Source organism: Arachis duranensis, chromosome 9 (genome assembly GCF_000817695.3).
Source record: "Arachis duranensis cultivar V14167 chromosome 9, aradu.V14167.gnm2.J7QH, whole genome shotgun sequence".
NCBI classification, from domain to species: domain Eukaryota; kingdom Viridiplantae; phylum Streptophyta; class Magnoliopsida; order Fabales; family Fabaceae; genus Arachis; species Arachis duranensis.
Genome location: NC_029780.3, coordinates 118,884,777 through 118,909,721, shown reverse-complemented (window position 1 = coordinate 118,909,721; position 24,945 = coordinate 118,884,777). Strand labels below are relative to the sequence as shown.

At 30.4% G+C, this 24,945-nt stretch overlaps 5 protein-coding genes across 8 annotated transcripts; 4 read left to right on the top strand and 1 right to left on the bottom strand.

Moving 5' to 3' along the window:
* Positions 1 to 1,433: 1,433 nt before the first annotated feature.
* On the top strand, positions 1,434 to 2,928 carry LOC107468006 (extensin-3). The gene is made up of 2 exons (XM_016087241.3): positions 1,434 to 2,193; positions 2,617 to 2,928. The coding sequence occupies exon 1, from the start codon at positions 1,485 to 1,487 to the stop codon at positions 2,145 to 2,147; it is 663 nt and encodes a 220-aa protein (XP_015942727.1). The 5' UTR covers positions 1,434 to 1,484; the 3' UTR covers positions 2,148 to 2,193; positions 2,617 to 2,928.
* Positions 2,929 to 6,136: 3,208 nt separating this feature from the next.
* On the top strand, positions 6,137 to 8,115 carry LOC107468005 (probable cysteine protease RD19D). The gene is given in 6 exon segments (XM_016087240.3): positions 6,137 to 6,693; positions 7,087 to 7,206; positions 7,411 to 7,654; positions 7,782 to 7,907; positions 7,910 to 7,942; positions 7,945 to 8,115. Coding segments are annotated over 6 exon segments (1,071 nt in total). The 5' UTR covers positions 6,137 to 6,213; the 3' UTR covers positions 8,013 to 8,115.
* Positions 8,116 to 14,971: 6,856 nt separating this feature from the next.
* On the top strand, positions 14,972 to 18,220 carry LOC107468008 (uncharacterized). Of its 4 annotated transcripts, XM_016087246.3 has the most exons (7): positions 14,972 to 15,189; positions 15,888 to 15,968; positions 16,063 to 16,174; positions 16,426 to 16,731; positions 17,096 to 17,183; positions 17,367 to 17,433; positions 17,805 to 18,220. In XM_016087246.3, the coding sequence occupies exons 4-7, from the start codon at positions 16,584 to 16,586 to the stop codon at positions 17,859 to 17,861; spliced, it is 360 nt and encodes a 119-aa protein (XP_015942732.1). In that variant the 5' UTR covers positions 14,972 to 15,189; positions 15,888 to 15,968; positions 16,063 to 16,174; positions 16,426 to 16,583; the 3' UTR covers positions 17,862 to 18,220. The 4 variants fall into 4 exon arrangements, with proteins under 4 accessions (XP_015942732.1, XP_015942733.1, XP_020987309.1 ...); XM_016087247.3 differs by lacking the exon at positions 16,063 to 16,174; XM_021131650.2 differs by lacking the exons at positions 15,888 to 15,968; positions 16,063 to 16,174 and having other exon boundaries at positions 16,432 to 16,731.
* A 962-nt stretch (positions 18,221 to 19,182) lies between these two features.
* On the top strand, positions 19,183 to 23,081 carry LOC107468003 (serine carboxypeptidase-like). Its single transcript, XM_016087239.3, has 9 exons — positions 19,183 to 19,702; positions 20,378 to 20,546; positions 20,665 to 20,784; positions 21,034 to 21,177; positions 21,259 to 21,412; positions 21,933 to 22,021; positions 22,164 to 22,422; positions 22,547 to 22,680; positions 22,818 to 23,081. The coding sequence occupies exons 1-9, from the start codon at positions 19,371 to 19,373 to the stop codon at positions 22,944 to 22,946; spliced, it is 1,530 nt and encodes a 509-aa protein (XP_015942725.1). The 5' UTR covers positions 19,183 to 19,370; the 3' UTR covers positions 22,947 to 23,081.
* Positions 23,082 to 23,196: 115 nt separating this feature from the next.
* LOC127741446 (uncharacterized) lies at positions 23,197 to 24,649 on the bottom strand. Its single transcript, XM_052253859.1, has 2 exons — positions 24,304 to 24,649; positions 23,197 to 24,137 (listed from the first exon to the last, which is right to left on the bottom strand). The coding sequence occupies exon 2, from the start codon at positions 23,872 to 23,874 to the stop codon at positions 23,197 to 23,199; it is 678 nt and encodes a 225-aa protein (XP_052109819.1). The 5' UTR covers positions 23,875 to 24,137; positions 24,304 to 24,649.
* Between the last annotated feature and the right edge of the window lie 296 nt (positions 24,650 to 24,945).

Genomic DNA, 24,945 nt, shown 5'->3' with positions numbered 1-24,945 from the left:
TAAATATCTAAAATGGTATATTAAATTTTTATAATTTTATCATATATTTAATTAAATCGGTTGAACTCTAATTAAATTTCGATTGAACCTTTAAATTATTAAACTAGTCACTCTACTAGTTCATTGACAGTTTCTCGCAACCTCTTGATTTTTATATGATAAAAAAATATAAAAAGAGTTATATGAAAAATATATCAACATCATTTTTCTTCAATAAAAAGCTTTGGGTCCAGCGTGGTCCAAAAAGGTTAATGACAAATTAACAATGACCAATAATGTAATCCAATATCCAATATAAATGTGATAAATGAATAACTAAATGTATTTTTGTTTTATTCTTTATATTATTTAAAATTATAAAATTAAAGTTAGTTAAATTTTAAAATTTGATTAATTTTAATGGGTAAATTTTATCTGATATTTAAAAAAAAAGGATTTTGGGATTTTTTTATAAAATTAAATAAAAATATATTTTTTATTAAATTATAAGAATATTTTATTAAAGATATTGATATAATAATTTTTTTAAAAAAAATTAAATACTAATGTAAATAATATAATCTATATATCATTTTATTATTTGTCTATATTTTTATCGTATCGGTACGTATGAATTTATTATTGTACCAAAGTAAATACCTAATTTGAATTAGATATAAATATATAATTAAATGATTATATATAATATAATATACAAAATAATAAGTATATATTAAAAATTAATTATTTTATATGTATACCAAAATTAATTATTAATTTACTATTCGTATAAAATATACATGTATGAGAATATATAAAATAATATATATTTATATAACAAATTTATAGAAACTGATTTAATAATAATTTTTTTTATGTCGATAAGAGTATGTACTTTTGTAAATAAGATATTTGTACAAAAATAATCTGCCACACATATAGTACATGATTAACCATATGGTTTATTAGATAATTTTTATACATTAACAACGAGTAAAATACTAGAATACTAAAATCATATAGTAACATATTGATTGTTATATATCAAAGAGTTCGCTACGGACGATATGATTTACAAAATGAACATCACCCATATTTTATGTTATAAAATTAAAAGATCGAATTTTTGATCTTTTAAATTTAGAATTTTAATATCATATCATGATACTACTTATCCTAGAGGCTTACGCTAATGAAAAAAGATAACACTAATAATTATATCTCTAATATTTTTTAAATCTCCATTATGTGTATTATACAGATATTTCATTAATTCCTCGTACTTTCTCTGTATAAAATAAGAATATTAATTATGAGATGGAATATATAACATGGTTACGTTCTAAGAAAGTGATGACAAGCTTGCTAGCTAGCTAGATGTGTTATGAAAAAAAGTAATAAACAAAGTTGGTTGTTGGTGGTGGAAAGAAGCTATAAAAAGAGGGTGAATTAGGTGTGTATGAGCATACCCAAGATCCATTTTAAAGAGAGCATAGGGAGGAAAAATGGGGTCCCTAGGAGCCTCCTGTCTCACTATTTCATTGGCAATAATCCTTTTGAGTTTGCCAACTGAAATCTCAGCCAACAAATACTCATACTCCTCCCCTCCACCACCCAAGAAGCCATACCACTACCCTTCTCCACCACCACCAGTTCACTCGCCGCCGCCACCACCTTATCACTATCCATCTCCACCACCACCACCAAAGAAGCCCTACAAGTATCCATCTCCACCGCCACCAGTCCACTCACCACCTCCTCCAAAGGCACCATACCACTATCCTTCTCCACCTCCACCGCCAAAAAAGCCATATAAGTACCCATCTCCACCACCACCGGTTCACAAATATCCTCATCCACACCCACACCCTCACCCTCACCCAATCTACCACTCTCCTCCACCACCAGTTCACAAGCCCCACCCTTACCCCCACCCAGTCCACCACTCTCCACCACCACACAAGAAGCACTACAAGTACCCGTCTCCGCCGCCACCGGTGCACAAGTACCCACACCACCACCCTCATCACCCGGTGTACCACTCTCCACCACCACCAGTCCACCACTACGTTCCTCCGCCACCACACAAGAAGCCTTATAAGTACCCGTCTCCTCCTCCTCCAGTTCACTACTACTATAAATCACCTCCTCCACCTTATCATTACTAGATAATATATACTACTACTTTGCATGCATCCATCAACCCTGCACATGGTAACTAATCAATCTTTCATATATATATATAGTGCATTCTATAATGGTTATGACTATCACACTCTTAAAATTAACTGCAGTTAAAATTATTATCATATTTATTACTAGAAAGACAAAAAAAATAATGAAAAATTATTTTATTAATATTTTATTAATTATTATTATTATTAAATAAGATTAATTTTTAGTTGTTTTTGATGAATTTTTTTAGTTATAAAATATTTCCGTATTCCTAATTAGAAAGTTAAAACCAAAATTCATGTTATATATTATGAAACATGTTTTTTTTTTTGGATTAATACTTTGTTTTGTAAGTAATCAATGTAAAATCAAGTTTTCATTTAATCTATCTTTTTAGATTTATTTTCAGAGATAAAATACGGGACTACTACAAATCAATTAATGTAATGCGAATGTTTGTAGGATCTATACGCGCAAAGTGTGGAAAAACAAAGAATAATGTCACGAAGGGGACCGAGAATACAAGAATCTTCTGTCAACGTAGATCTCGTCATAAGTGCTTGATTATTGTTTATTGCATTTCTTAGTTATTCTAATGTGTTATTAATTAGTATAATAATGTGTATTAGACATACATCTGAGCTGTACTTAGGCACTGCCCCCTCTACGTATTGGCAGTTGCTTTGCATGTATGGATGTAATTTTTAATGTGTCTGTTTGCGGATGCAGAATAATAAGCAGTATATTAAAAAGATAAAAGATAATTATTATTTCCTCCCTTGTGGTAGTATAATTAAATCTAAAACTCTGTCTAATCTCTTAGTCTCTTACTAATTATGATGACCCTAGCGTAGTTTATATACACTATCAATAGTTAACTGTTAATATTTAAAGTGAAAGTTGAAAATATATTATTAGATTATTAAAATAAAAAAATTAAATTGATGACTAAAATTGTATTGATAACAAATAATAAATTTTGATTTTTTTAAATATCTTTTTATAATTAATTAACTTTTGGGGAGAATTAGTTTTAAAGACTATTAAGTTAAATTTCTAAAAAGTTATATAATTAAATATTATATCATAGATTATTGATAATTTATGTAATTATGATCAGTGTTTTTTTTTTTCAAAAAAATATTAACAATCATCTTATCAAAAATAAAAAATTCCAGTAGAAAATATTAATTTTATATTTTAATAGCATTGCTAATTAAAAGTAATTTTATATTAGAGTTTTTTTTTGCATAAAACTGTTTTTTTATCTTTTATTATTATAAAAAATACACACAAAATAATACATATATATAATTAATAATTTTTTATGTATTTAAAATACATTAGTGATTAAGATATGTAACCTATATTTATATTAATAAATTTACTTAATAATTTTAATATCCTGCGAAAATAAATAAATTTTAAAATAATACTGAACTCTGGGCCCACATATAATCACTCCAAACTCAATTGTGGTATGCAATTGCTACCTGTTAAATGTTTTTGAAAGCTATTTGCTAAACCACTAATCCACTATACTAATTTGTTTATACAACACTATTTACATATTATTTTAAGATATATTGAAGTTTTGACGTTTTCGACAAGTTCCCCCTTTCCTCCGCCTTTGCCGTTAAGAGATAATAATATAGAAGGATGTCGATATAAAAAGGTGGTAGAATTTATTACTTTTTCGTTAATAGTTAGTTATTAATATTTAAAAATATATTATTAAATTATTATATTAAAAAATTGAATTAATAATTAAAAATATTAATAAAAAATAATAAATTTAACTGATTTTTAAGTATTTTTTTTAATATATATGGTGAGATTTTTAATTTTAGTTTTATATGAATTAGTCTTATAATGATATTTTAGTTTTTTTAAATAAATTTTTAAAAGTAGTTTTGTTCTTACAAGAATTAATTACAAGAGTATTTTAGTCATAATAAAATAATTTTACTCAAAAAAATATTTTAATTTTTAGATCAATCTTAAAAAGTTATTTTAGTCTTTTAAAAATTAGAAATCAGATTATTTTATTTTTTTAATATTAAATAATAGAACTTTAAATTTATAATACAATCAAATACTTAATTAATCTTATAAGGGTAAATCGTCAGTCTTTTTAAAATTAATACTTAAAGAGTATTTTAATACTTTAAAATATGAACTACAAGAATATTTTTATCCTTATAAAATTAATATTAAAAGGTGATTTAGTCTCTTAAAATGAACTCTACAAAATTTTTATTCGTTTTATGATCAAATTTTAAACTTAAAGGATATTTTAGTTTTTTTTAAATTAATTCTAGAAAAAAAATTAGCTATAAAAAGAGCATTTTAATCATTCAAAACGAACTAAAATGTATTTTATCCTTTTTAATCAAATTTACATTTTTAATTTCTAATACAATCAAACAACAATATGAATTAATTCTATAATAGGATTTTTTAAAATTAATCTTAAAATGTTATTATGTTCTTTTGAAAATTGATTATAAGAGTATTTTAATTTTAGTTGTTTTAAAAGTTTAAATTTGCCATTTTTAATACAATTAATCAGCATTTATTCTAAAAGGTTATTTTAGTCTTTTGAGATTAATCTTAAAAAATTATTTTGATGTTTTAAAAATTAGCTATAGAATATTTTGGTCTTTTTGATATTAAGTTAAATTGCAAATTACTAATACTATCAAACAATATCAACTAATCCTATAAGAATGTTTTACTTTTAAAATTATTATTTGAAGGATATTTTAGTCTTTTTAAAATTAATATTAAAAATATTTTAATTTTTTTAAATGAACACTATGGATATTTTTTCCGTTTTAAAATCAAATTCAAAATTTTATTATAATTTGATTAATAACTTTAAATATAAACGGGCATTTTAGCTTTTTTTTTTTAATATTCATCCTAATAAATACTGTTTTCTTTAGATTATTAAAAAAGTCTTTGATCCTTTTGAAAATTAATATTTCTTGTTATATTACTTTTTAATATGATAATATAATGGATCGCTAGCTAGTAGTGTGACAACAGAATTTTTTTCTATGGTTAATATAATTCTTGACCTCAATGAAATGAAAGTTCAAACATATGCTGTTTAACACCTAAAAATAAATAAATAATTAATTTAATAAACAACAAAATAACAAATATTCTCATTACTTAATGCAAATAAAAAATTGATTGGATGATATGTCAAAGATAAAATTTATTTTTTTTTTGTCCACGGTATTTCCTAATTCGACAGGTTAAGAACTAATTCGCGAATCTGAATTCCATTTAAGGGATTTAAGGGTTTGCCACTAGCCAACCAATGATTTTGCTATATGCACAAGACAAAATTCGAACCCCCAACATTTACTTAAACAAATGAGTGAATTGACCACTCGATCACCCAAGTTAGTTAAATATAAAATTTATTTGATAATATAGTCGATGCATGCTAAACTGATGTTTCCATTAAACCTAATTTTTATAAATCCAATTGCCAGTAACCAATATTCCTCCTAGCATCTTTTTCCATATCTTGAAGTTGCCCATATCACATGATTTGTAGTTGCTCTAGTGGGCTTGGATCATCATTATTATTGTAAGACACACCCAACTCAACTCAACACTGCATTATTAGCTAGTCTCATTGTGAAACAGGAAGAAAGAACCATTTGAATAACAAAGTCACCAACAATGGCATGCAATTTTTTATCAATATTAGAACCACGTGTTGCATTGCATGTAGCTTTTATCCTGTTATGTTGCCACCTTTGCTTGTACTCAGCCACCTTACCCAACCCCCTTTGCTATACTCATCAAGTTATCAGCTTCTATTGTTTAAAGATAATTATATTTTTTAAATATATATAAATTAATAAAATTTATTTATTAAAAATAATTTAATATTATTGATCAAATAATAACCAAAATGACTAAAAATTACTCTCCTGAGAGCTTCTCTCTTGTTATTATAACAACCCATGAAACGCATACATAACAAACAAACAAACAAAACAAGAACACTAAACATATCTGAAAAGCAGTGACACCATGTTCACAAAGCTACAATGGCCTTTACTTACATGCCATACACGCTTCCTACTCTTCCTCTGCTGTACTTTGATGGTGGTTCTCTCATCATCGGCAATGACTGTTGAGGAAATAGCAAGAAAACTGGAGCAAAAGGACAACTACCTTCTCTCAACAGAGAACAAATTCAAAGCCTTCATGGAGAACTACAGCAAGAACTACACCACCAGAGAGGAGTATCTCCGTCGCCTTGGAATCTTTGCCGACAACATCGTCACGGCCTTAAGACACCAAGTGCTTGATCCCTCAGCCGCTCATGGTGTCACACAGTTCTCAGATCTCACACAAATGGAATTCTTGAGGCTGTACACTCACGGTTTGGTGTCTCAGAACGAAAATAAATTTACTGCCGATAGGATGGCGCCACCCTTGAAGGTGGAAGGGTTACCGGAAACTTTTGATTGGAGGGAGAAAGGAGCGGTTACTGAAGTTAAGACTCAGGTGTGTAGTCTAAGGTGAAGTGAAAACTCAGATGAATTTGTTTTTATGCGAAATTAATAGCTGAAAATTGCTAGATAATTTGACATGAATGATTAAAATCATTAAATTGTCGATTAATAGTTTTCAATTATCAATTTTATATCATGAATCACTAGAGTTGTGAGTTTTTGCCGTATTCTAAAATTCGGAAAGGAAAAGTCTAGCATGTAACCAACAAAAGAAAAGTGAAGAATTTCATATCGTTAGATGAAATCTCGTACCATTAAAAACATCAATTATTGATGGCTGATAAATATGCTTTACATGAATATTTGCTACTTTTCTAAAATATTGTTGATCAATTTTAATATTTTTGCATGGTTAATGATAAGTATTTGTACATAATTAATACAGGGTATGTGTGGAGCTTGTTGGGCTTTCAGCACTACAGGAACTCTTGAAGGAGCTCATTTTATTGCAACGGGCAAGCTTCTTAATCTTAGTGAACAACAGCTCATAGACTGTGACAATAAAGTAAACATTTATTTTTCAATGTGTAATAATATGGTTTTTGTTGTTAGTTAAATCCTTGTTTTAGTCATAAAAATTCATAACTCTAATTATATATTATGTTACGAAAATGTTTGGTTAATCTACTTGGTGTATTATATTAATGTAATATGTGCAATTTTTTTTGTATGTTTATTTCTAATTTATTCTTCTTTCATTTTTATTAAGTGTGACATAACAGATAAGACAGCATGCGACAATGGTTGTCAGGGTGGTCTTATGACAAATGCCTATAACTATTTGATGGAAGCTGGCGGTGTGGAAGAGGAAGCAACATATCCCTACACTCAAAACAGAGGTGAATGTAAATTTGACAAAAACAAAATAGTAGTTAGAGTATCAAATTTCACCAATATCCCTGCGGATGACGATCAAATTGCTGCATATTTAGTCAAACAAGGCCCTCTTGCTAGTAAGTCTCCTTAATTCAACATTTTTATGTCTATCTAATTATGTTGACATGTATGCATCAATATTAGCACTAGAAGAGATTATTAGCATTAATGTTGTTTATGATGAAGTATTGTTAATGTGTGCAGTTGGAGTGAATGCAGTTTACATGCAAACCTACATAGGAGGTGTGTCATGCCCTTTTATATGTGGAAAGAAGCCCAACCATGGTGGGTTACTAGTTGGCTATGGTACAAAAGGCTTCTCCATCCTTAGACTTGGGAACAAACCATACTGGATAATCAAGAATTCATGGGGGAAGCGTTGGGGAGAACATGGGTATTTCAAGATTTGCAGAGGATATAACATGTGTGGAGTGAACACGTTGGTTTCTACTGCAATGGTGTCCCATTAGATACAACACACGCTAATGATGTACTTTGCTATAATGTGTGTTATATATAAGTTTGAATGCTTAATATACTAGTAGGATTAGGTCCAATCCTTTCTATAGATAGTATATACTAGTAGGATCGGATACTATATATGTTACTATTTTGTACCAATTACCAAAAGATTATTTCACCTAAAAGATCTTTGGTACAATATATTAGCTTTGTAATTTAGGTAGTTTGCATGTCTTGTAGTCTGCTTGAATTTCGTTGGTTTGGGTCTTGTTTATCTACTAGAAATAAGATTTCCATATAAATGATAGTAAGTGTGACAAACATGTATGATGTATATGATGTATCACGTATGTATCTTATATATAATAAGATCTTTTGAAGAGTTACTAGTATGGTATATATGCCTTTTGAAGTTAAAAGCTTAGGCCGAGACTCGAGAGTATGCGCATTGAAAAAAAAATTCGAGATATTATACATGTAATGTGAAAGGGAAAGAATATAGAATAAAAAAAATTAATAAGATAAGAGAAAAATAGGAAAAAATTAATTTGATCAAAGAAAATTAAGGAGGAGATAATTTCATAGAAGGAAGAATTTGAAAGAAAAAATTATGTCAATTACTAATTTTTTACCTGATTGATTACACTCCTACACCATCTACATTTATAGTAATTCATACTAATAAAATTATCCTAATTGAAACTTAGACTTTAATTTATTACATTACTTTTTTTTTTAACAACCGCAGTTGGCCGTGTGTAACTTGTTGCCATTTTCCAGATTTGTCCTGCTGATGTTGATTTGTTAGTTTGCTAGTGATTATTTGAAATTTAGAATGCTTTGGACGGATTGACATTGTTATTAGTCTGGAGTTTGGTTTTATGGTTGCAATTTTGTTGTTTCCTTTTCTAATTCAACATCTTCCTTTTTTGAGATCTGCTGATCTGCGAATCTTGAATCTAAACTTGGATTTGTAATTTTCTTTAATTTTTCATAGAATTTTGTTAAATACAAAACACTGAAAAGAGATTTTGGATTTTCAATGAAAACCTCTTTGAAAATATGGATATATGTAGTCCATTGATGAAGCAATGTGGTAAAATTTAATGACCATGCATATAAATGAAACTTGCATAAGTTATGAATTTGTCAAAATACTCACTAACCATGCTAGTTTGGATAATATCTGAGTTCGCCAAACCACTCTAAAAAATAGATAGTGTTCAATGAAAGCATAATTGAAAGAGTAAGAATATAGAATAGAAAAGAAATAATGAGCTAAGAGATAAATAGAAAAAGATTAATTAGATAAAAAAAATAAAAAGGAGATAATTTTATAGAAAGATGACTCCCAAAAAATAAATTATGCCAATTACTAATTTTTTATCTGATTATATTTTTACTATTTCTATTTATAATAATTTATACTAACTAATAAACTATCATAATTAAGTTCGATTTTTTTAAATGAACTAGTTCACCAGCCAAAAAAATATAACCAACTTGTCAATAACCAATTATTATATCACAGCTAAATACATTCATTCCGTCACAATTTTTTTAACAGTCCTGCTATATATTTAAATTTTTTGTCAACTAAATTCAATCAAGTTAACTATAACCCAATAAAATTCACTTATATAAAATACGTGTAAAATTACGCCGTTTTTTTTTATGTTTCTTTTTTTTCTTCTTTTTTGTATTCCTCCTCTAACATTCGTATCCCTCGTTTCTCTTCCTCTTCCTCGTGCTCCTCCTCTTCTTCCTTCTTCTCCTTCTTCTTTGCGTTTCTTCTCTTTTTTCTTTGCGTTTCTTCTTTTTTCTCGCGTGTTTCATCTTCATTGTTATTCTTTTATTGTTGTTGTTATTGCTGCATTTTTTTTCTTTTCTTCGTCTTCTTTCTATTGATTTTGCAAAATTATGTATTTTTTCTTCTTTGTTTGATTTTTTCTTTCTTTATTCTTATTAAGAGAGTAAAAGAAGAAGACGATGAATAAGAAAAGAAAAAGATGATAATGATCAAGAAAAAGGAGAAAGAGGAGTTTTAAGTTTATGCAAAATTTATCAGGAAATAACACTAAAATTTTTTAATATTTACACATAAGTTTCTCAATTTTGACACCGAAATTTTTTAATTGTGCTACATGTTTTTGAGAGAGTTATCATTAAGTAATTTCGGTGCATTTTAAATTTAATCTCGGTGCATTCTAGATCTAAATAAGGTGCACTTTTGGTCTGAGCTTATTTTCAAAATGCACCTCAATTAACTCTAAAATTAAATCTAGAATCCACCCCAATTAACTCAGAAATGCACCAAAATTACTTAATACTTGCGATACACAAGCTCAATTAGAAAACAAGCACACAAACAAAGATTGAATCTTCTTCTTCGCGTGTTTTCTCTCTATCATCGTTCTTTTATTGCCGCTGTTGTTGTTGCATTTTTTCTTTTCCTCCTTTTCTTCTTATAATTTTGCAGCATTGATTTTTTTTTTATATAATTTATTCCTCTTAAAAGAATGAAACAAGAAGAATTATGAGAAAATGAAATAAGAAGAAGATGAAGAAGAAGAAGCAGCAATAAAAGATGAAGAGGAGGAAGAGGAAGAGGAAGAATTTTGAATTATGCAGAAATTATCAAAATAACAATACACCGAAATTTCTTAACAATAACACATAAATTTCTTAGTTTTTGCACCTAAATTTTGTTACAAAAGTACAAAAATATCGATCTTCGTTAATGCTGCATTTTTCTTCTTTTTTTTTATTTCTTTCTTTCTTTTAATTGAATGAATGTAGGTTCATCATCTTCCTAATAATTTTGCAATATTATGTATTTTTTCTTCTTCTTCTTTGTTTGATTTTTTGTTTTTATTTTTGTTAAAAGAGTAAAACAAGAAGAAATTTGAGAAGGTAAAACAAAAACAAAAAGATGAATAAGGAAAAAAAGAAGAAGATGATAATGATGAAAAAGAAGAAGCATCAGCAGAAGATGAGGAGAAGAAAGATGATGAATTTTGAATTATGTAGAACTTATCAGAATAAAAATACACCGAAATTTCTTAATAATAACACATAAATTTCTTAGTTTTTATACCAAAATAATTTTGCTACAAAGGTAAAAAATGTCTTTTTTAATGATGTATTTTTTTTATTTCTTTCTTTTTTTTTATTATACATATAAGAAAAAGAAAAGAGATGGTGGTAGTGATGATAACTATAAAGGAAAGAGGAGAAGAGATAAAAAAAAAGAAAAATACGAAAATGAGATAAAGAAAAAGAAAAAGAATAATGTGGCGTATAAAATTAAAATATTAAGAAAAAGGGGCGAGAACAAAAAGAACATGCGCAAGCATATGTAATTTTTTTTTTTTTGGTGACTCGCAAGCATATGTAAATAAATCACTGTTATAGAAATTTATTTATTTTTTTAAATTATCTTTTTATTCCTATTCACTATTTCTTTTACCTCCCTATCAATGGCAAAGCTTTTCATTAAATCATTCACTCATTTTTTTATTTAAATTATTTTTTAATCCTTATTCACTTTTCCTTTTTCCTCCCTATCACTTGATTAAAATTTTTTACTACAAAATTAGTTACATGTGTTCATTAGTCACATTTCTCATTCACTTAATACCTTTTTATTTTAAGCTAGCATATATATTCTGTTCTACATCGGATAATATATAAAATATAAAATATTTTTATTTTTTAAATAAAAACACGTATAGTAATTTTTGTTACAAAAAATTATAAAGTTAATTAAATTTAAAATTTAACTAGTTTCAATATTAAAAATAATGAAACCAATGAATAATAATTTTATCTGTTTTCAAAGTTTAGTAGTTTGTGATTAAATTAAAATATTTATATTAAAATTTTATTTTTTTAAATATTTTTTTAAAATAATATTAGTTGTTGAATTTGTAAATTTTTTTTCATAATTCATGAGTTAAATTTTCAAATTCTCTTACTCTTATAATAAAAATTATTTAAATTAGTAAAATTTAATACGAGATAAAATTTATCTTTAAATTATTTTTTTATTATCATAGTAAAAAAAAATTATTATGGCTGGAGAATTATTTTTATTAAAATCTATGAGCTAGAACTATTTTATATTATTCTAGTATCATATTCATTCATGAAATTAAAATAATATAATCAACGTTGTTACTTGTTAAAACTTACTAATATATTTTATCTGAGTTGAATTAATTAACTGTATTTGTACATATAAACAATTTTATATTTTTGTTAGTTTAAACACTTACTAAAATTGCTAAAAAGAAGATGAATGCACAATATCATAGGGAGCTAAATTTTTTGATGTGCTTTTTTGGTCCGCATGCCATCATAGGGAGTTAATGTCATCAGTAACGTAAAGTTCCTGGACAATTTAAAATCCATAACCTCGACTGTAAATGGTCCAACTGCACTGTTTGATTTATTGCCTTTATTATTTTGTTCATCTCTCTCTAGTTGTTAAGTTTTAAATATATGCGTTTGATCAGAGTTTTCTTCCTCATCATCTTATCGTTTATTGTGAGGATCATCGTTATGAGCAATCCGAGCATTGGTTAATTCGGCTATTTAATTTGTCATTTGTTAGTTTTCTTTTGTCATGCACTGATTAGCCTGTTGTAATTCTGTCACCATCTGAAGAAGTTCGGAAGGTGTGGAAAGAAGTTGATCAGTCATAGACAGACTTAGAAATTTTAGGACCTAATAAAGAAAAAAAAAGGGCTTTCATTTCTAGGTCCCACGGTGGGTGCTAATTGTTCTTGTAAAGGTTTAGTCACTGTATATCTTGTTTGCTGATAAGTAACTGCAAATTTTTTGGTCGGAATAAGTTATACTTTAGCAATAAAAAAATAAGAAGTGAATACCTGCAAAAAACACTCTAACGCTCAAATTAATAAGTAAATAATAAATTTTGCAAACTATAATATCATGAATAATCTTCTTACCTTTTTTTTATATCGAAAATAAAGAATAACGATTATATCTCCAAATAATTTTACTTTAAACGAAAAAGAATAACATATTTAAACGTTTTGATATTTATGACTGTTATTAATAATCAATTTATAATGTATATATCCAAATCATGATGTATAGCCGAGTTATAACGGCCACGTTACAAACTTTCTTCAATCTGACCATCACTTCCCAATTCCCATTAAAGAAAAATATTAGTATGTGTTAGCTTAATATACTTTGGTCTTTGATTAATTATCTAATTGATTAAAATTTGCAAGTTATAAACTTTCCAATATTTGAGTATCACTTTCGTATTAAAAAAAAAAAAAGAAAAGTAAGGGTCAAGTCGTCAAGGGAATGTTCAACGAAGAAAAAAATTAATGCAGGATACAGAAATTTTCTAGTTTGAGATTGGAATTAGGATGGCAGTAAAATTAGGTATATTTTTTTCTGTTATTTTTATTTTATTAAGTTTTTTAAATTAAGATATATGATAAATATTGATGCATTTTAATTTTTAAAATTCCAAATTTCAAACAATTATAAATTCCTATAATTTTGCTGATATTACTGTATGGTTTTAACTTTTAAGCGTTCCAATAATCCAATAACATAAGGTGTTATAACTTATAAGCACTCACAAGCTATTCAGATCTACCACCGACAACAAAAATGGCCGATTATTTTACCAACCCATGATTCCCATAGCAGACAAAGTTGACCCATGCTTAAATTCACACGTGAGTGAAACACTTGTGTGAGATCCCATATACTTATACCCTAATCCAAACAACCACATTATCCAGCAAAAAGTTGAATTCACCAGCTTGATTCCCCCCAAATGGTGACCAACTCAAATAGCATGACTTGTTAAATTTCATGGTTAGCTTGACCTTGTTTTTATCATGTGATTTTATTTCCTTTTATTTCTATTTTTCTTGGCATTTCCTTTTTTTTTATAAATTATTATATGAAATTGCATGCATGCTTACTAACTGAATAAAAAAAAAAAATTTAGGGACCAACAATTTTATTAAATTTTGTCTAGAACTAGTAAAGAAAAGTGAGTTATTCGATAAAATCTTATATCAATCTCACACCATTAAAATTATTATTGATGACTATTTGATGACTATAAATCACAAAAGTTACTGTCTCCCTAGCACTTCTCTAAAAAAAATTGTAATGTTTCTCGCATATTGGTTGACATGCATATTACCCATGTATAAATAGTGACACGTATCTAATTAATTTATAGATCTTGCTAATTTTGTGTTCTAAAATTATATTTTAAGAAGATCATAAAAGATTATTTAATTAAAAGTTATTGAAAATTTTTTTTTTTACATTTCAATACATTAAATATATAAAAGTTTTAAGAAAATTTATTATTATCCTCTTAAATTATATTTTTTAAAATATAAAATAATCAAATCCCTTAACTTATATATCCACTTCAGAAGAAAAAGAAAAGGAAAGAAAAAGTGATATTTATTAGCAATACAAGTAGGAGAAGGAAACAAAATATGTGGTTCTTACAAGTTGGAAGTTGAATCTGTTGCTTCATTTGGACCACAAAAGGACCAAAAGGCCCTTGAGTTTACTTGGTAACCTTATCCAAGTTGCTCTATTGAAGTTTGGTTGGTGGCGGGTATTCTAGTCAAAGTAACATCACACAGTTGACAAGTTACACCCAATAACAACAATCATAAAAACCAAATCCAAATACCAAACTCTAAAATGATTCTAATTTATCCAACCAATTAAATTAAAATATTTTATCCTCACAATAAATAGTTTAAAAAATTATTTCAAACAAAATTTCAAAGGGAAATTAATAATACAGTATAAAAAATTATTCAAATTTCAAAAAAGGAAAGAAAAAAAGAAAAATCATATATTTTTTTATTTATAATATTTTTTGTTTTTGGTTTGTTTCTAAGACAAAGTAGCGACTCGCCACAGACACACATGTCCAAAACCAAAACCCCAAGAAATTTCGAAAAGAAAATGACACCTTTTGTTAGTTCTTGAAGGTGAATGCTTGTTTTAATTCATACCCATTTTCCAAAATCGTAACTTTGAGTTCTCTGCTACGTTTGCTCCTTCGGTTGATCTCTTTTTTCAGCTATCTGCAGCTACCGTGAGCTAAAGCACGATAAGGGTATTGCTTAAATTCTTGTTAATTCTTTGTCTTTATTTATTTATTTTAATGTAGATATCAGAGAAAATTGCGAATTTTTTGGTTTGAACTTGGTAGTATTTTCTATTTGGGTTCAGATCTCAATTGGGTTTGTGATTTTGCACTTGTTTTGCTGGATGCATTGTTCAGTGATGAGGAAATATTAATGTGTTTTGTTTTTGTTTTGTCTCTTACTTGGAATTATTGGGATTCTCATTTGTGCTATGTTTTTATATTCTTAAGTTCATGCCCGTTAGTTTTTATTGTATTCTTGATGAAGCTGTGTTATCTTTGATTATAAGTTTGAAAACCAACACAATTATTGAACTGTGTAATACTGTAATGATGTGAATTTTGATTTATCAGCAGGAGATATTAGCCCAAACAAGGGTTTTTGATAGGTTTAAATTCTTTTCCCTTTATATATATAAACAATGTTGGGTAGTTAGTTCAAGTGAGTAAGATTTAATGAGTAATGTTTATGTGTTCATCTCAGTGAGTTTCTCTCAGATCTGGAAGAGAAGCAGGTTGAGAAATCCCATGCTTATCGTTTATATTTCTTGTATTGAAATATCGATCAATGGATGCGATTTCATTAATTCATTTATGGTCAACAGTTTTTCAGTTAGGAATAGTACTTTTTCTAGGATTTATATTAATAGGACATCTTCAATTGTTAGATCCAGATTGAGTTGAATGCTTTAGCAACAAGGATTTCTCATCGGGATAATTCTAGTAGAAAATGAACTCTGTTTGGACAAGTATGTATAAGGTTTTTTACCTTTTTACATTTATCAGATGCAGTTTAGAAGATGTAAGAGGTAGCTTCAATATAATTCTCTTCTCTTATTGTAGAAGTTGGCATCCCTTTATTTGAACTAACTGGAAATGAATGCCAATATGCATTTGTTATTGCCAAAAGTTTGAGCTTGCAAGGTCCCGAACTTGAACACATAGTAGGTACATGGTGAGGTCTTGTCCATGTTAACTTGTTAAAAACTTGTCATATACAGGTTGTGTCACCGATATATTCGATAATACTAAAGTTGAGATCATAATCTTTAGATAAATGATATCACATCTCTCATTTGCTGACATTTGAATGAATGTTGGTGAGAATAGTTGGTGAATTAATCGTTCATTTTACTTTACGATTGATGCTTTACTCCTAGTTTATTGTTGTGAACAAATACAAATTACATTTCTGTTTTTATGCAGAAGCAGTAAATATGCGAAAGTATTTTCCAGATCCTCTGACATTCACAGGGCAATAACTGTAAGGAAACTTGGAGGTACTTATAGTCTTTACAAGGAAGCAGTTTTTAGTGTATTTATTGTATAATTATTGTGGGGAATGGTCGTTCCCTTCGGATGTGATGGAGGTCTGCATTGAAAGTTCCCATTCCAATGGGAAACAAATCTTGAAGCATTCTAAATCTGCAGATGAAGCAAAAAGATCCGGTGATAAGGCCAGCTTAAGTTCTCATTCCAATGGGAAGCAATCTTCCACTTTCATTAATCATGGTAAGTTTGTCATTGCAATTAGAACAATATTGAACTTAATTGGTTATTTTCCCTTTAGGTATTGGATTCAAGTGAGTCCCACGTCAGTTACGGCTGGATTAAGTGGGCTCGATTAGTGTAAGTCCCTCCGTGTTCCTCCCGAACATTATGTAAATCAGATAGAATATTGTTCAAATACCTAACTCATTGAGAAATAGTTAGAGGGAAGAAACAAGAAAAGAAATAGTAGTAGCCTTGTCATAATTTTCTGTTTTCTTTTTCTAATTTCAATTTTCTGAACCTTTCACCAATGATTTTATTATGTTTATATTTAATTCCTCTAAATTTTTACTTAAAACCTACTGTTGATTGATATATTATGCAGCTGCAATTGCTTGGCATGAGAATAGAAGGAAGTGGATCGGTGATAAGTCTCAAAATCAACCAAGAATAGCTAAGGAACCTGTTATTAGGTATACCTTATAGCCCAATTCCTTTTTTCTTTTGTGTTTTAACAATTGGATCAACCATTCTTATCATAGATATGAACAAAAGCTTTTGAAGAGTTTCATATGCTAATGGTTTTTAGCTAACATATTACTTTGGTGTAGCTTATTGAGACAACTGTTGAGTTATTTTAAATATCTTCATTGCAGTTGGTCGACATCGTACGAAGAGCTGCTTTCCACTAACGAACCTTTTTCAGAGCCGATACCCTTACCGGTATGAATCTAGGCAAAGCATGAAAAATTGAAAATGTATGCATTCATATGGATGTCAAAATGACTAGGGAAAAGTATACTAAATGTCCACAACGTTTGCCCCAAGTTTCAACTTTGTTAAAATTTGACACATTTATTTTTCTAAATTTCCTCCGAATCGCTCTCTGGTCCTCCAGCCAACCATTGCCACCACCAATAACAACCACACAATGACACCAAGCTTCAGTAAATGAAAATATACTGAAGAAAGAGATGCTACAATCTTACTGTTTCGACGCTTAGTGGTAGAATTGAAACCATATATATGATTAGATAATAGCAAGTAGCAACCTATATATACAGAGGAATGATTCAATTGTCTTGCTCATGCAGGAAATGGTAGATTTCTTGGTTGATGTTTGGCTTGATGAGGAAGGCTTCTTTGACTAGATTGTTGGCAACTTCTTAGATACATGAATGATTGGCAACTCAGAAAAAAGAAACTGTGTAAAGCCTTTCTAACCTGTGTTCTCACTTCACTTACTGATCAATGATCATGATATGTTTTAGAGAGGGAAGGAGCTAGTTCTTGAGGATCCTTATAGTTTCACTCTTGAGGGTTGATGGGTTATTATTATTTTCCCCAATTGATCTAATACCATTCCATTGTTTGATGATGGGAAATGAGTAAATATATATTCACATAATGTATCTATTCAGTTTATTTGTGTCTGATGAGCCATCAGCTAACATACAAAACATGTTCATGATGATATTAAATCCATTTTGTAATCAATACTTCTTAAACATGCTACCTTTTTCTTTTGCTTTTTATTTATTTATATAAATATCTACTAATTATTATAAACTTTTGATAAAATAGAAAAGTAAAATAATGACATATATTGAAAAAGACATGCTAAAGTGCTCATTGAACCTGATCAAGCTCTAACCTAGAGTTTTATTGTCCTTGTGAGTAATAATTTAAATTCTTAGATGAAGTACAAGGGAAGGAAGGTGATGAAGATAAAGCTTGCAAGACTCATACTATATTAGCTTAAACGTGCAAACTAATGATCATTAATTCATTATTAGTTTTAGCTAACTTTTGCAGTTGCACGCTTCAAGTGTGTTGCATCCATTTTATGCTAAACTATTTAACCTCTCATAGTTTCACAAACTAGTACATCAATCTATTTTTTAGAAACTTAACTCTATTTACCTATCCACTATACCCAAAAAGAAAAATAAAATTAGCATAAAAATGTAAAAGAAATGATCATATTCAGACTTCAAGTTTAATTCTGATTTACTAATAATATCATGATTTTTTTTAAATTTAAACAAGGAACTTAATACGATTTTGTTAAGCAAACAAAATTCTTTCTCTCTTAAGCAACCCTCCATGATAGCTTAATTATACTATATATTCGTCATTCGATATTCTATTAGTAATGTTTTTCCTTTTAAAATTTATTAAATACAATATTTTGGTGAAAAGAATATAAATATAAATTTAAATTTTGATACACTATTAACGACCTTTAACATTAAGTGTATCCGGTGACTTAATATCGCATCAACAAAAATAACTAATAACTATCTTTAACATTATCCAAAAAACGAATATAAACGCATCAAAATTAATCGGTAAATTCTTTATAATTAATAGTACTTTAGAATAATTTGATGCATTACGGAGGGAATAATATTCAAGGACGTCAATGGCTGAATGTCAATGAAAATTTCACAGTGCATGAATGCATGATGATGATGATGATGATGATGATGATGGCATACATGCTTCTTAACTGTAACTAACAGTCTCTCTCTCTCTCTCTCTCTGGTTCACAAAACCTCAGTCCCACGCAACGTAGCAACACTCTTCCTTTATAAGCAGCTTCCCACAAACGCGCTGTTTTCTCTCTCTCTCTCTCTCTCTCTCTCTCTCTCTGAAAAATGGTAACCGTCACGCGCCCTCTCTTCCTCCTCGCAGCCGCTGCCGTTCTGCTGGTCCTCTCTCCCTCCGCCGCCAACATCGCCGACGATCTCCGCCTCGCTGGCGACTCCAACTTCCCCTCCATTCAGGCCAAGAAGCTCATCAGAGATCTCAACCTCTTCCCTCGTGAAGATGCCAACATCATTCAAAAAGAATCTCCTAACAGCGACAGAAATGCGAAGATCGTCGAGAAGCCGTTGAGGTTCCCTAATTTTGTGTCAGGAGGGATCTCCGTCGACGATTTGGGCCACCGTGCTGGCTATTACCCCCTTCAGCATTCTTATGCAGCAAAGTAAACTTCGCTTTCCTCTTCAATTTTCAATATATCGTCTACGACGTAATTTTATTTCAATTTTTTTTTTGGCGATTAAATTAGTTAATGTTATATTCGGTCAATTGGTTTTTCTTTCACTGTACCCTATGTTTTTTATGCTGACATATGATCCCTAGGGCCCAGTTTATTCGTTGTTATTTTGTGTTTGGCCTTATGTTATCTTTGGGGTTTAGACAATAAGAATTAACAATATAAAAAGGCATATGAACGTGTTCAGAATTTGAAACTTTCTCTTATTTGAATTAATTAAACAAATGAACATCGAAGTAACGGAAGTAGGAAAACTCTTAAATTGAAGATTTACTGCTTATGGAAATTCGTAATCTTCTCCATGTTTCTGTTAATGGAATACACTGGTAACAGGGTATAGAGAATAAATGTTGAAAACTAGTGATCACATATTGTATTCTTCTAATAATCCTCCTAATTGCTAAATAATAAAAATATTGAACGCTTTGTATTTTGTAAATGTGCTTAAGAATGTGTGACCATAGAAGATAAAATTAACGAAGAAAAGATATTTTCCTTGTTTAGAAGTTAGGAGGATGTTTTGTTTTAAGAGGATATAGCTAAAACAATATTTCTTACTATGTTTCTGCTAATTTATTTGACAATTTTGGATGAATGTCACAGGATGTTCTACTTTTTCTTCGAATCACGGAACAACAAGAAGGATCCTGTGGTGATTTGGTTGACTGGTGGACCTGGCTGCAGTAGTGAGCTGGCTCTGTTTTTTGAAAATGGTCCCTTCAAAATTGCTGACAACATGTCCCTTGAGTGGAATGAATATGGTTGGGACAAGGTATCACATGTTGTTTTGATGTTTGTTGTCTTTCAACTGCTATCTATGGTGTTCTGTGCATGTGATCACTAGCTTGAAAATCGAACCCTGACTAATTGCTTGCTTGATAACCTTGCAGGTATCAAACCTTTTGTATGTTGACCAGCCAACTGGGACTGGGTTTAGTTACAGCAGTGATAGTCGTGACATTCGTCATGATGAAGATGGCGTGAGCAATGACCTGTATGACTTTTTACAGGTACTTGTGGTTACTCTCAAGTATTAATTAATGCAAAGTTCCTTAAGCTGTTGTGGGGAATACATTTCATTAGTTCTAGGACGGCGGTAGTGTTTCTGAACTCCTTTTAGCGTCACATAGTTTCTGTTCTGAGAAAAAGAAAAATTTGCTAAGTTGCTGCCGAATTTGTATGACTTATGAATACCTGGCTTGTTCTGGCTTTGGTTCACCAATCATATTCTGAGCATGTTTACAATCTTTTCCTTGTAGGCCTTCTTTGCAGAACATCCAGAGTATGCAGAAAATAACTTTTATATCACGGGTGAATCATATGCTGGGCATTATATTCCAGCTTTTGCAGCTCGTGTCCATAAGGGAAACAAAGCTAAAGAAGGAACTCATATTAACCTGAAGGTTCGTAACATTAAATAATGAGCCATTATTACTATCAAACGGTAAGAAGAATCGCTTATCTTATTTGAAGTGGTTAAACAGGGATTTGCCATCGGCAATGGGCTTACTGATCCTGGAATTCAGTATAAAGCTTACACAGATTATGCACTGGACATGGGCTTAATTCGGCAGGCTGACTATGATCGTATAAATAAAGTGATGGTTCCAGCCTGCGAATTGGCAATAAAGCTTTGTGGTAATTTTACATGTGACATACTTCTATTCTCCTCTTTAACGGAGCATTGTTTCTTCTCATGTTTATATGTTAAAGGTCAGGGTTTGCTTGGGTCTAATGGAATATAAATTGCTTTAGACTTGATTTAAAATGATAAAACTACATTTGTTTTTATAATTAGCATGTGTTGGGGAAATACTTTCTGTGATCATGCTATGTAGTCCTATGAATCAATAAAATGTGCACAGCCACAGCCTATGTAAATTATATAATTTTGTCTCTTAAAAGTTTGCATTATTATAATTTATATACTGCAATCATTTAATCTTCAGATATAAATATTTGTGGTAGTACTTTATAACTATCTTAGCGAAATCATCTTACTTTGTTTATATTATAAATTGATATTCTATAATAAGAGCTTTGATTTTTCATTTAAGATTCAAAGACCAATTTCATTCCCTCAATCTCATTGTAAACCTATGGCTTGTTTAGTTGTTTCTACTACCTTTTTGCTTAATATTTGTTTTAATCCTTTCAGGAACTGATGGAAAAATCGCATGCACAGCCTCCTATTTTGTATGCAATACAATATTCAGTTCCATCTTGGCACGTGTTGGTGATATCAATGTGGGTAACACAGTTGCTTCCTGTTCAATATGGCTTAGATTTCAAAAGTATTTTATATTGTTTACTTGATAAACCTAAAATGTATTTTATATGGCCGTCTTGAACAAACTTTTTATAGTTATTTTCTATGTTGCTTCTGCAGTACTATGACATTAGAAAGAAGTGTGAGGGGAACCTTTGCTATGATTTTTCTCCCATGGAAAAGTTCCTGAACCTAAAAGCTGTCCGAGATGCACTTGGGGTTGGGGATATTGATTTTGTATCTTGCAGTACTACAGTTTATCAGGCTATGCTGGTGGATTGGATGAGGAATCTTGAAGTTGGAATTCCCACTCTTCTTGAGGATGGAATTGATTTGCTTGTTTATGCTGGAGAATATGATCTCATCTGCAACTGGCTCGGTGTGTGCCCATATGTAACCGCATTTTAAATCTGTCCTGAAGTGTAATATTTCATTTTTTAAGACATTTTTTCAATGTCTTGTACTGATTGGACTTCTCTCGGTCTTATGAATTCAATGAGCAGGTAATTCAAAGTGGGTTCATGCAATGGAATGGTCTGGCCAGAAAGAATTTGTAAACTCTCCCGAAGTTCGCTTCACCGTTGATGGCTCAGAAGCTGGAATATTGAAGAATCATGGAGCTTTAAGCTTCCTTAAGGTATGTCTCACTGAGATAGTTGTGTTGTGAAACTCTCAATAATTATCTAGGACAATCTCACATACTATATGAAATACATGCACAAATGCAAATGCTGATTCAATCAACTTTGATATTATGTGTAACAAAACAAACAGGTGCACGATGCGGGTCATATGGTTCCAATGGACCAACCAAAGGCTGCATTAGAAATGCTGAAGAGGTGGACTGAGGGAACCCTGTCTAAATCCGGAGATGATGCGCCAAAAATGGTTGCTGATATGTAATATCTTTTTCATTGCAATCAGTGTAGCAAAAGGGTAGATTAATGACCATCAACTATTTGTATATGCTGCTTTGGATGTTGAGCCTTTTCTCATGCCATAACTTTACAAGGAAAAAGCACCCATTTCTGTGTATAATCCTTAATTTTTTTTTGGTGTCTTCGAAAGAAACTAGAACATGGGAGCCAAAAGAAAATACAAAACAAGAATCAAATAGGCACTACTAAGTCCCTACGGAGAACGTCTCCTGATGTCAAGGCTCCAGCCACTCCACCAAATCAATCCTATCCCAAGTCCCCTTTTCAGCTAGCAGGTTAGCAACTAAATTTGCTTTCCTTCTTACCAGGCGAAAATGAACTTTCCAATTCAAAGCCAGCAATTCTTTAACTTTCAATACTAGATCATCATCAGTGTTAGTCAGCGGATCAGAATCAAATTGAAGTCTTAGATAAACCTCCATTGAGTCCGTTTCGATTATGACTGACTTGAACCCACACTCCCAAGTAAGAACCAAATCCCTCCAAAGAGCAAAAAGTTCACACCTGAAAATTTTCCAATTAGGGAGACATCCTGAGCAACCTTTTCTCCAAGTTCCATTTTTATCCCGTAGAAGACAACCAAATCCTGCAAAATTGTGCTCATGGAAAATGTTAGCATCACAGTTTGTTTTGACCATATCTTTTGGAGGAGGAGACCAAACCACACTATCCTCAGGTTCATGAAGGAGGCGGTTTGAGCGGCTAAAATTTTCCAGCTCCTGAGCAAGTCTCCTGGCAGAGAAGGCAATCTTATGATCAGACCACTCCTCTTCGCGATTAAAAATTTGCTGATCTCTATGACGCGAAATCCACCATATACCAGTGAAGAAAGTGAAATCACCTTGCACCATCCGGCGCCGAAAAATATCCAAAGGGTTCACTAAACCAGTCATAAATCTGCCAATGCCAAACAAGGACACACCCAGAATGGACCACACATTTCGAGCTCGATAACACTCAAAAAGCAGTGAAAAGCCGACTCTTTCTGACCATTGCAGCGAGGGCAGAGATCCAACATCGTCATCCCGTGCCGAAATCGAAAAGATGTTGTGCCCAAGGCTTCCTAGATGCAGAGCCAAACAAGAACCTTCAACTTTTCTGGAATTTTTTAGCGCCACAACCAGTTCCAATTTATGTGGGTATCCCAATGATATCTCTTTTGTCCAGTATGTTTTGGTGGAGGATGAATACCACCACCATCCAGGGTTACCGCCAGATGTGAGGAGTCAAACCAAGAATGAATATTTTAATATCCAGGGAAAGATGAGTGACCAACGTATCCAAATGTCAGACAAAATTAAAACAAATATCCTCTAACTTACTATGAATATATGAAATGTGGACATAAGGGAGAAGTTCTCCAATATAACCAAGAGGACTCCAGAAATCATGCCAAACAGATTGATGAAGGGAGCCTATGCACCAAGAAAAATCATCCTTCAAAAAATTAAGCGCTAAAGCGATACTACGCCAACAGTTAGAAGCATTTTTGGGAATCTTAAAATCCAAGCTATAACAACGCTTTAGGTATTTTTTTGAAAGGAGTTTGACCCATAATTTATCCTTACAGAAAAGAACTTGCCAGACCAACTTACCTAACAAAGTCAAATTCACATAGTGAGCATCCCTTAAACCAAGGCCACCAGCTTTCTTGGGAGCAATAAGAGTTTTTCATTTAACTAAAGGAAGTCCCTTACCATTGCTCTGACCTTTCCACAAGAATTGTCGAATTATAAAATTAATTTTCTTGCAAGCACAAAAAGGGAAGAGGGATATTTGCATCTGATAAATGGGAATAGAAGTAATAACAGATTTAATTAAATAAATTCCACCAGCTTTATTCAAAAGTCGACTTTTTCAACTAGCAAGTCTACTTCGAATAATTTCAATAACATCATATGCCCTTCTTCTAGAGCCATGAGAATGATTAAAATCAACTTCAAGATACTTTTTCAAATTCTGAA

What these genes read in the sequence shown, in the direction of transcription:
- LOC107468008 (XM_021131650.2), top strand. Translation starts at nt 16,584, where the DNA reads ATGGAGGTCTGCATTGAAAGTTCCCATTCCAATGGGAAACAAATCTTG. An exon ending in TTCCACTTTCATTAATCATG is followed by an intron (nt 16,732 to 17,095) that starts GTAAGTTTGTCA and finishes TATATTATGCAG; the next exon opens with CTGCAATTGCTTGGCATGAG. An exon ending in CAGAGCCGATACCCTTACCG is followed by an intron (nt 17,434 to 17,804) that starts GTATGAATCTAG and finishes TTGCTCATGCAG; the next exon opens with GAAATGGTAGATTTCTTGGT.
- LOC127741446 (XM_052253859.1), bottom strand. Translation starts at nt 23,874, where the DNA reads ATGACTGGTTTAGTGAACCCTTTGGATATTTTTCGGCGCCGGATGGTG.
- LOC107468006 (XM_016087241.3), top strand. Translation starts at nt 1,485, where the DNA reads ATGGGGTCCCTAGGAGCCTCCTGTCTCACTATTTCATTGGCAATAATC.
- LOC107468003 (XM_016087239.3), top strand. Translation starts at nt 19,371, where the DNA reads ATGGTAACCGTCACGCGCCCTCTCTTCCTCCTCGCAGCCGCTGCCGTT. An exon ending in ATTGGCAATAAAGCTTTGTG is followed by an intron (nt 21,413 to 21,932) that starts GTAATTTTACAT and finishes TAATCCTTTCAG; the next exon opens with GAACTGATGGAAAAATCGCA. An exon ending in TCTCATCTGCAACTGGCTCG is followed by an intron (nt 22,423 to 22,546) that starts GTGTGTGCCCAT and finishes TTCAATGAGCAG; the next exon opens with GTAATTCAAAGTGGGTTCAT.